This window comes from Lycium barbarum, chromosome 11 (assembly GCF_019175385.1).
Source record: "Lycium barbarum isolate Lr01 chromosome 11, ASM1917538v2, whole genome shotgun sequence".
NCBI classification, from domain to species: Eukaryota; Viridiplantae; Streptophyta; class Magnoliopsida; order Solanales; family Solanaceae; genus Lycium; species Lycium barbarum.
Window position 1 is genome coordinate 100092638 of NC_083347.1, and position 12029 is coordinate 100104666.

At 36.4% G+C, this 12029-nt stretch overlaps 1 protein-coding gene across 1 annotated transcript; it reads left to right on the forward strand.

Moving 5' to 3' along the window:
- The first annotated feature begins 597 nt into the window (after nt 1–597).
- Nucleotides 598–11159, forward strand: LOC132617363 (trihelix transcription factor GT-4-like). The gene is made up of 5 exons (XM_060332357.1): nt 598–1235; nt 2369–2407; nt 8252–8383; nt 8853–9077; nt 10637–11159. The coding sequence occupies exons 1-5, from the start codon at nt 680–682 to the stop codon at nt 10837–10839; spliced, it is 1155 nt and encodes a 384-aa protein (XP_060188340.1). The 5' UTR covers nt 598–679; the 3' UTR covers nt 10840–11159.
- The last annotated feature ends 870 nt before the right edge of the window (nt 11160–12029 follow it).

Below are 12029 nucleotides of genomic sequence, written 5' to 3' on the forward strand. Positions count from 1 at the left end.
CTTCGGACTATAATTTACAATTTCGATTCATTTTTAAGTATATTTAACAATGATAGTCTATTTGCATTTATTCTTTTGATTTAAAACCTAATCTTACCTTAAGTGAAATCTTTGTTAATTACTACTTTTTGCCAGCATATACGACAATATTACAGGAGAAAATAAAAAACTTTATCTATAATCGGACGAATAAAATTTTTAAATAGCAAATGATAATTGGTAATTAATATCAACAAATAATAAATAGTATTATAAAAATAATATTTTAATTCAATAATCAAGCCTATATTATACAGTTTGATTGACATGATAATTATATTCTTTAAGTGTCTCTAATAAATTCTTAAGGAAAAATATAATTTTAAACAAATTTAATATATTTCTCATAAAAGACTTGTATAAGCATATTTTGTAGGGACCACTAATCTTTTTCGTGACATCATCCTTTTATTTGGCTTAAAAAAAGCCCTTAAGGTTCTCAAAATTTATCATAATTTGTAAGAGTTCACAAAATACTAAATTTTTTAATTAGAGGTAAAAAGAGACAAAAAAAATTCATGTGCGAGGACTACAAAAAAAAAATTGATATCCTTATAGTAGTAAAAAATAATAGAGGGAGTCAACACAGTTTGGGTAAAGATTTGTTCTCAACTCGCCCAAAGTGTAAGCATTTAGCAGCATGTACATGCCCGATAAACCTGCTCAAGCAATCGAGTTATACAAAGAAGAAGTAGAAAGTGATCCACAACAACAACAAACCCACAAAATGATTGTTGACCACCAACTTCCACCTGTCCATCATCAAGACACCACTACTACTACCAGTAGTGGTGGTGAGGATAACAACAATACTAACCCCAAAACCCCTAAGAAACGTGCAGAGACATGGGTACAAGAAGAGACTCGTGTCCTTATTGGTCTTCGTAGAGAAATTGACTCACTTTTCAATACTTCCAAATCCAATAAGCATTTGTGGGACCAGATTTCGTTGAAGATGAGAGAAAAAGGGTTTGATAGATCACCTACAATGTGTACTGATAAGTGGAGGAATTTGTTGAAGGAATTCAAGAAAGCTAAACAGAATCAAGAAGATAGAAATGGGTCTGCTAAGATGTCTTATTATAAGGAAATTGAAGAGATTTTGAGAGATAGGACTAATACTGGTGCTCCTGCTGGTTATAAGAGTCCTCCTCCTCCTCCAAAAGTTGATTCTTTTATGCATTTCTCTGAAAAGGGTATGCTTCTTGTTTTTGTTTCCATTTTTTGAGATTTTAAATTCTTGAAATAAGTGAATGCTGCTCGTTGTTTCTTTAGCCTTGGTTATCTTTATTATATTGCTGTTGTTTATGCTTGTTGCTACTGCCTCCTTACGGGCTTGCTTTGAGCTGAGGGTTTATCGGAACAGCGTCTCTACCTTCCCAAAGGTAGGTAGGGTTAAGGTATGCGTACACATTTTCCTCCCCAGACCCCACTTGAGGGATTACACTGGGTTTGTTGTTGTTGTTGTTGAAGTGAATGCTGCAACCATTTTGGGCCTCTATCCTGTAAACGTATAATAGTTTGATTTGTATGCTTTAGGTAGTTTTTGTTGGACACAACTTTTACCAAAAATTGCACTGGAGGTCAAAAATGAGCTTTACAAGTCAATTTTTTTTTTTTTTTTTTTGTGAAGGAAATGTCATGAAAAAAGAACTGGATTATGACTTCTTGCAAAAAGTACTTGCAAGAAGCCACTTCAATGCCACCATAACTGCTTAGAAACTACAACTATTATTTATTTAGGAAGTGTATTCCATTTGGTTTGGAAGTTTGTTGGTATGGTCCATTTTGCTTTGGTAAGACGTGGAAGATGATGACATAGTTTGAATGTCTCGGCCTCTTTGTTGTTTTGAGGGTTCAGTTATTTTGTTGTCAATTGTAAAAAGCTTGAAGTCTGGAAGCTGTTAGGACAAAAAGTTAGTGTTCTCTGTGGTCGCAACTGCTGGAAATTTGGGACATGCTTTTTATTATCTTTTGGCGAAAGGATAATGGTTTTGTTACTTGGAACCTTTTGAAGTTAGTATTTTTGACATCTGACAAAATTTATCTATGCTGTGCAAAATTTTCTCCAGTTCGGTGTGCATCACTCTTATTTGTAACTTGAGCACACTGCAATTTCATTGGTGCTGCTATGATTCTTGATTCATCAGGATTCTGGATCTTGCTTTTTTGATTTCCTATTGCCTATCTTATTGTTCTCATGAACTTTCTATTTTTTTTCCCTCCTGAGTGAATGTTTGTGCTGTACATTCTTAACACTGATTTATCCCTGTATTACCTTTAGTGGTACGTTGTAAAGTAATGTCTTGGACTTTATCCTACTATGCAGGTCTTGATGATACCAGTATCACATTTGGACCCGTCGAAGGTATGTTACACGACGTCTAAGCTGTAGCATATCCTAGAGTCCTTAGTTTTAACCAGACGTTCCCTCACTTATGATTACATGTTTTGACCCCAGAGCATATATCTGTATCTGTTAGTAGTGGTTGTTGATTTCTGTACTGCGCTACTGTGTTTTTGGATAGTGTTCGTGCTGCTGCTTGCTTCATTATACCTTAATTTTATAAAGCTATCAATTAATTATATGTAATGTGGTTGTAGTAATTTGAGATAAGCTCTCTTTGGTTGGACACAATATCAAATACTAGTTCATGCGTGGTGGGGCCAGGGGGAGTTGGTTTTTTTCTATAACTAGAACAACAACCTAGATGCACTTGCCATAGTGGCTTACCAAGATGTGAGAATAGGAGGAATTAGTTGTTCAAGGAAAGGGGTAATGTAAATTTTAGAAAATGGAGATAGATAAAATATAAATTGTATAAAGTCTTACATTAACGCTCAGTACCAAAATGCTACTGGAAGGGTTACACAAAGTGGACTTGTCCAAATTACATGACAAAAGACTCTTGCAAGTCCAGAAAATCCAAAACATCAGTAGTAAAATACCCACTATTCCAAAACAATAAATTTGAATACATTTAAATTTTATAACAGCTACACATTCCTTTTTCCCATCAAAGCATCTTTTGTTCCTTTCTAGCCATATAGTCCATGCTATGCATAAGGTGGCTGTCCTCCAAAGCTCTTTTGTCTCCTGTCAATCCTCTGTTTGCCAAATATGGAGTTGCTCTCTAAAATTTGATGGCATTACCCCAGTGAACTCCAAAAATGCATAAAAAATATAGACCAAATCTTCCATGAAAAGCTACAGTGAAGTAGCAAATGATCCACTGATTCCCTAGCATACTCACATAAAAAGCACTGGCTGCAAAAAGTATATCCTTCCTTCTCTGACCTATCCTGCGTTAACCATGCTCCAAGGGTAGGAAGCCAGCCACTTTGGTTGGTACTTTAGTCTTCCATATCATTTTCCAGGGGCAATCTTTCTCATATTCAACTGAAAGTTCTAGCAGCTTGTCAGAGCATGTCTTAACAGTGATTCCGGAGAGGTAGGAACGAATTAAGTTGCTCGGACTCGGGTGGGGGTATCCATATGGGTACAGATCCAAGTGTCGGATTCGAGAAAATCTAAATCTTAAGATACGGGGGTGGGAATCCAGGTATGGATACAGGTGCGGGGATTCGGCTAAGAAAATTCAAAATTATAAAAATAGAGCTATCCTTGGTTTCTCTCTGGTTGGCATAAAACATTAAGTAGCGAATATGAGACAAAAGGACTATAATATTGAAGGTATGCCATTTCCCATGCTTTATATCTGTTTTATCTTTCATTTTGAGAAATCAAAATCTCAATTTCCCCCCAAATATTTCCATGAACTCCTGTCAAAGTATCCGAGGTTGGTTGACCAAATCTGAGACATATCCCGCACCCGTACTAGTCTTGTGTGGAGATGGGTTTGGCATAAAAAATGAAGAGTCCGCGCAACTTAGGCAACGAAAGCCCTACCATAGCTACCGTGAGAAATAGAGTGCAGGAGAAAAAGTTATGGGAATGCTAACTTCAATATTTCATGCTTCTGTCCATTTAGCTTAAGATCATGCTGTGAATATTGTAGGTTTTCTATCGAGACGGGTTTGGCATCAACAAGTGTTTTTGATGAAATTTGTAAAAAGTTCTTATTAATTCAAAAGATCATGGTGTAAATACTGAAATTACACTCTTATTAAGGTTATGTTATATATAGACAAACACATCTATAATATACTTATATTACATATAAAAGGATTATGATTTTGGATCACAAAATTTAGCGTTCAAGTTGTTAGTATAAACACTGGTGATTGCTAGTAAATGAAGTGCAAGTTCAGTGACGCATTGCATGAGGCGGACGTGGAAATGAGGACGGACGCTTCAAGTATCTTGGGTCAATAATCTAAGGAAATCGGCAAATTGATGATGATGTCACACATCGTATGGGAGCAGGTTGATGAAATGGAGGCTCGTATCCGGTGTCCTATGTGATAAGAATGTGCCGCTGAGACTTAAATGTAAGTTCTATGGAGTGGTCATTAGACCAACTATGCTGTATAGGGTAGAGTGTTGGCTAGTCAAGAATTCACACGTTTACAAGATGAGGATGCTTAGATGGATGTGTGGGCACACTATAAGAGATAAAATTAGGAACAAAGATATACAGGCAAAGGTGGGAGTGGCCTCAGTGATGGACAAGATTCGGGAATCGAGGCTGAGATGGTTCAGGCATGTAAAGAGGAGGAGCACGGATGCCCTAGTGAGGAGTTACAACAGGTTGGCAGTGATAGGTTTAAGAAGATGTAGAGGTAGAGGTAGAGGTAGACCGAGTAAGAATTGGGAGAGGTGATTATACATGACAGGCACATCTCAGCTTACCGAGGACATGACTCTAGATAGGAAAGCATGAAGGTTGAGGATTAGAGTAGATGGTTAGTAGGTAGTCTAGTGATTTCTCTCTTTTTTGTGTGAGAGCATGGTTCTAGCTTAGAGCGCCTTGTTCTATTCCCTCTCTAAGGGGATGCAGAATATCAAAGTGCCAAATCAGGTGGTAATTAGGACCAAAAAAATTTAGATATATATCCAAATTCAGGAAAGTCCCGAGGTATTATGCCTTTTTTCCCAACTCATCTTTTTCTGAACTGAATAGGGTTCCATCGTCATAATTTTTTTGCGAATAATTTCATCCACCACCGTTGAAATATTTATGATATATTACAAATGTTGAGAGTAGAAATTATTGAAGATAATGCTATATAGTGCCGAAAATGAAGGTAGCGTTATAAGTCAAAGATCGAATTATCATTAAATTCTATTGTTTGATCAACTGATAAATTATTATTTTTAAGCATAAAGTAAATATGAAGAACTAAATTGTTTTTTAAAGTTCTTTTTAACGAATTTAAGTTTTCCTTGAATTTCATTAAAGCTAAGCGTAGATCACCATATTTAACTTCCATAAACCCTTGCCATATGAAATTATGAGTGAAAATCAATAAATACCCAAAAAAAATCTATTTCTATGGAGTAGTAACTATAGACACTATATGCTCAATAAATCCTTAAAATGCCAAAATGATTTCCAATTTATGATCTTCGCCAAGTTATATGAGTTGGTTCAGGCATGTGAAGAGGAGGTGTGAGGATGCGCTAGTAAGGAGATGTGAGAGTAAAGGGATGTGAGAGGTTGACTCTAGCAGGAGTTAGAAGAGGTAGACATAGACCGAAGAAGAACGGGGGAGGTGATTAGACAGGACATGACATAGCTTCAGTTGACTGAGGACATGATCCTAGATAGGAAGGTAAGGAGGTCAAGGACTAGGGTAGAAGGTTATGCTCCGTGGTAGTTGAGTGTTGTCGCACTTTGTGTGGGAGAGGCAGCCTCTCCTCTTCTCCTTTTTAGTAATATTATTTAGTTATCGCATAGTTTCATATTCTTCCATGTATATTACTATCTGTTGTTGCATTTGTTTTGTATCTTGCTATTTGCTATCTTATTTTTCTTACAATCCTGCGTCTGATACTTCTCTTTTGAGCCGAGGGTCTATTAGAAACAACTTCTCTACCGCATAAAGGTAGGGGTAAGCCAGCGTACATCTTTACGCTCCTTAGACCCCACTTGTGGGATTACACTAGGTATGTTATTGTTGTTGTTGCCAACTTGTAATTATTTTACGTACAAAATCATGTTATTACTTGTGTTCCTTTGATTTTTGCTAATTTCCTGCTAAAATTACTTTTTCATGAATAATTATCGTCAAAGATTATCTAATTATGTGACTTAAAAACTTTAACAATTATGAACACTTATCATCGAGACATAATTAAAGTACCACTACATTAAATTAATTATGCAGTAGAAAAATGTGACATAAATTAAATTTCTTTAATAAAAAATTACAACTTTTATATCTTGATTAAGCCGGGGTCTCTTGCAACCAGTGTTGTTTATATGTGCGAGGACAAGAAACTCTATGAACAGTGCCAATTGTGCATAAAAAGTAGATAATGGACGAAATTCACCACCTAGTCTGTTTGAATAACTTCGTATTGGTATTAACTTGATGTTCGATTAAGATTCTAAAGTGATTAAAATGGTGGAACGTCATATTTTTCAAATGAAGGGTGACACCAAGTGTATCTGGAATAATTATCCACGAATACCAAAAGAAATCGATGACCTTTAGAGGAGGAAAGCGTTAGGGCTTCAAACATCCGCAAAAATAAGTTGCAAAATTGAACTACTTTTATTAGTTTTAAGAGGAAGTGACAACTTGTTTGACGTGCCAAGTTGACAAGCACTACATTAATTATCTAAGAAGTAGAAAGCTTGCAAGTGGTCAGCTCTTAATTGAGAACTTTTTGATGAGGATGATCGTTTCTCCTGAATGAGGAGAGATTAGGAGGCTCATGATGAGTTGATCTTGATGTATCCAACTCAAGTAGGCTGGATATGGTTGAGGCTTATCTGATCCTTCAGCAGATATATGAGTTGGAGGACATGGTTGAGATCCATCAGTATGACCTTGAAGGTTTTGTCCTTGTAGGAAGGTAGTAATTGTGTTTTCCAAAGTAGATAGCTTTCAAACGCGAGTTTGATTGAAATGAATTGGCGAACGTGGTTAAGGGAGCTTGAAGAAGCAGGTGTTAGAGACAGCATGTTTAAGGGAGTTTGAAGAAGGTGTTAGACACGATTGGAGATGGAGGAGGAAGGCAGGTGGATGAAGAGGTTGACATTGGGCTCCGATACCATATAAAACTAGATCACGGGTGAAAGATAATATGGAAACTCTAAAACTAAAGTGAAAGATAAAATAGAAGCTCTTGTTTAATTGATTAAACTCATGGTTAAAGCAGCTCTTTTATAATACAAGACAGTGAAGGATACAAAATATACATGGAATCTAAGGATACTTATTACGGATCCTTTAGAGTTGTAGATGGTTAATGTTTCATTTTTGAATAGCTTGACGATACCATAGGTCCATAACATTAAGCTGATTTGTAATCCACGGATTTGGAAGTGGATCACCAGGCGACGTGTCAATCTTTTGCATATGTGCATCACTCATTCCCCTTTTAACATGCATGATCATCTTAGATGCAACAAGTTACTGTGGTATTGTTCCTATAATGCTTAAAAAATTGAATCATACTTCACCTTGAGGAATCCTTTGTTTCCCTTAAACACGTATTATATGATTTTCCTGGAAGCAGCCATCTCTCGGAGTCAACAACACCTTCTCATCTTCTATTATTGAAGTTCTTTTCTTCCATCATGTTGTAATATATGTGCTCCATTACTTCCCCTCACAAAAGTTTCGCTTAAGTTGGGTCTATTTGGAATCCATGGATTTAGATGTAAGTTAGATCAAAGTAACTAATCAAAGAAGACTGCTTTCGGATTCTTAGCCATGTGTAAAACGCTTAACTAAACCTATCGGTGCCGATGAGAATGGATCTAATTAAAAGAAAACCATTTTCAGCCTAAAAACGAGTCTCCCATCTGTTGCTAGGAGGGTAGAACAATGATTTTTTCCAACTTAATCATGAGCTCAGAATCCTTAACTGCAAGTTTCTAGTTTGGTTTCTAAAGGAATGCAAACTAAATTATGCTAAGATGATTGCAGCTTTATCTTTTCCTGAAATATTTTCTCAGTGTTTCTGAATGACCTGCAGTATTTATTGCGCTTACTTTTTTCATGCTAATTTTTTTATTGTTGAATTGCAAGTTACATTGTGCAGTGGAAAATACCTTTTTAAATTTTTGATATACAGAGAATGGGAGGCCAACTCTTAATTTAGAACGGCGTTTGGATCATGATGGCCATCCTCTTGCCATAACAGCAGCAGATGCAGTCACCGCGAGTGGAGTTTCCCCTTGGAATTGGAGAGAGACACCTGGAACAGGTTAGTCTGTGTTACAATTTAGGGTGGAAACATCCATGTGGTTTTGCTTTAGAGAAAAAAATTCCCAAGAAGGAAAACAATTTGAGTTTTAAGAATTTTCAGAATAGATTAGAGCTAAAATAAACTAATTTTGCATATTTTTCTTTGTCGGATCATTCAGACTAGTGATTCCTCCCTTGACTCTTCAATCGCAGAAGTGTAGAGCACACTGAGAGGACTATTATAAGAACATCCCCCTAAAACTCCTAAAAATCCAGTATCACCAATAACTTTATTCTGTCTCTATTCCATTATTATCTGGCTGTCGTTTGGATGGTGGTCTCTGGATTTTGTTTAGATGCATTGTGACTTTGTCAATTAGTTTTCATTGGACATAGAGTACCCTTTTGAGGTTTCTGACAAAAATTGCTTTTAGAGTTACAGTGTCAACTCACTTAGATTATGGTTTTCTTATTCTCTGCATTTTCAGGTGAGCCGAGTCAGTCATATGAGGGCCGAGTTATCTCCGTCAAATGGGGAGATTACACGAAAAGAATTGGTATTGATGGCACTGCAGATGCCATCAAGGAAGCTATTAAATCTGCTTTTCGGTTAAGGACAAAACGTGCATTTTGGTTGGAGGATGAAGATAATATTGTCAGAACACTTGACAGGGATATGCCATTGGGAAACTACACCTTGCATGTCGATGAAGGTAATGTCATGCAACAATAAAATTACAACTAGCACTGTGGCGTGTGCCTGGAAGTTTCGGTAGTTGTCATGATATCCACAACAAAGTACTCGGGGATGGTAAAGGGGCAAGGACCCTTTCCCTGAGCCTGCCCTGTCCTTTCTCTATTCCCAGTTGGTTCATCAATTTGACCATCAGATCCACTATTTCTAATGTCCATTTGTCCTGCCTGCAAAAATTCCTTTTTAAAGACAATCCCATCTGCTATCAGCCAAATTGCATGATCTCAATCGAATACATGGAAGCAAGAAATTAAGAACAAGATAAGGAGAAAGAGATAACAAGAAATTAGAAGGAAGAAAAGGATAATTCTAAATTAAAATAGCTTTTAATCATAAAATTAATTCAAGGAACCGGAGAAAGAACTCGTACAAGTAATCTTTACGTAGATGATTTCAAGGGAGATTCGTAAAGATATAATAGTAAAATTCCTAAACACTCACCAAAAGGAGTAAAACCCTTAATCATCCAAAATCGAATATACCCGAAGTCTTACTATTTATAGTAACACTAAACTAATTACATAACTGGCCAAATGGGCCTTAAGTCTCAATCACAAATCTGGTTGTCTGGGCACCTTCTTTGCGATCGCAGCCAGGGGCTCGCAATTGTGCTCCTAAGCTGAATATCCCTCTCCTCAAAACGGCTTCATGTTCCGTATCGCTGTCTTTGACTTGATGGGACTCTACCGCGAACGTGGCCTTTGTACCGCAATAGCAGTTCTTGCTGTCTTCCGCAATTGTGGTTCTAATCTGGAATGCCCAGAAATCTGCACTTGTGACTTAACTCCTATTTGATCCTTGACCTCTTGAAGCACTCCATGGACTTGAGATTGACTTGTATCAGATTTATATTGTAAAGCGGGAACTGGAATACCTTAAGCCTCCCCAAAATCTAATCAATAATTTATACAAGTCAGTATTTCCTGTTAATACCAAATGTACCTAGAAAAAAAAAAAAAGGAGTGCTCTAGCAGACAATGTGAACTGTCACTTCTTCAGATACTCTTTTATCTCTCTCCCCATATAAATCAAAATACTCAAAAAAGGTCTCTCCTCGATAACCTCCTTTTTGTGGTCCATCTTCTTTGTACGCCAGCTGTCTGCCCATAACTCTGAAATGGAAGCTATAATGTACCAGAAGGTGGTCAGTGTCCACTCCGTTTTTTCTGCAAATAACTGCTTAATACTGCATCTTCTCCTTAAATTGTCTGATATCAAAATGCATCCCATACGCATCATGTCAAAAACACACCACCTTCTTGGAGCTTTGTAACTCCATATTTATTTCCAGGCCGGTCTCATATCACCCCTATAATAGAAAATTACGGTGACTTCATCATAAAGCATTGGCCATATTTGGTCATTATTGACAGGGGTCAGGAAAGTTAATCTTTCGCAGAACAAAGATTTGCCTATCTTGTTATTATGGATTTGGTTCTGTTTTTCTTTCGACCCCCTAACCCGTTCTCATTCCCTTCAGAAGAAAATTGGAGAAATTAACCTGATTCCTGCTTGCAGGCTTGACGATAAAGATCTGCATGTATGATGACGCCGATCACTTGCCTGTTCATACAGAGGATAAAACCTTCTACTCTGAGGATGATTTTAGTGACTTCTTATCACGCAGACACTGGACATGTTTAAGAGAGTATAATGGGTTTCGGAATGTTGATAGCATGGATGAGCTTTGCCCTGGTGCCGTCTATCGTGGTGTCAACTAAGGCCTTCTCCATCATTGTGACTTTTTGCTCAAAGCTCCTTTGGGTAATTTAAATTGTATAGATGGTACCAGCTTTACCTAATAGTAGCAAATGGGAGCTAGATTAAGTAGGGAAGGGCACCAATGTACAAATTAGTTGCATCTTAGCTTTTGATTGTATGTAAATCTTTCCAAATTTGATGTACTTCCAGATCCTGAAACCATTTCTCTGCTGGGGCTATGTGTGTTATATAGCTTTCCTAGTAGTATGTGAACAGATAAGACAAAATTGACATGCCTTAGTAATCTATAGCGGGCAAGGAAAAAGCATTCCATTCAGTTCATAGCGCTCAATCAGTATAAAGTTTTTAGTTCTCTTTTTATAGGCGTTTTGCCTATTACATTTATGTTTTATAATATTTGATGCTACTAGAGGCAGAGAAACAACTGTCGTGGTCATATTTGGAGGAGATTTTGGGGCGAGCAGACTTTTTATATTTTATGAGTTAGGGTAACGCGTTTTGTTATGCCTTTGAAACCTGACCAGCAGCATCCTTGAACACTTGTATATAAGGAGGCAAAATGGTTAAAATTTACAATTATTTGTTCGACCCAACCTAGGTTGGATATATTGTTTTTTCAAAAGTGGGTCAAATATGGATCTAACTCATATAATTCATCATAGAATATAGATAGCTCACGGGTCAAATATTGATTTCAACCATTTGATGACCTAGTTAAAGAGATTGTGTGGCTTCTCTAAATTGATAAGTTTCGGCAGCTGAATGCACATCATTTATTCACAACTTTTCACCTTTTATCGATAAGAAGAATCAATTTATTTTTTCTTTTGCTTTTAAAAATTGTAATAGCAAGAGACTTGCAACTAACAAATTTACTTGATTATAGTTTTTTAATCTTCAATTTCTGAAAGTTAACCAAGTGAGCGAACAAATCTGCAGCTAAGATAATTAATCATTAGGATAAATAATACTTATATTGTTGAAATTAGAAAGAAATATTTTTACTTTATAATGGGAAACAAAACTATGAAGAAAGGTAACTGGAATGATCAAGAATGAAATGAATGTTTTGGTTTATAAGATACAACAATCAATGACTCTCAACGAGAGCAAATTGTGTCTTAGCCTTTTCTCTCTAAAAAAAAAAAAAAAAAAAAAAAAAAAAAAGATACAACAATCAATTTTATTA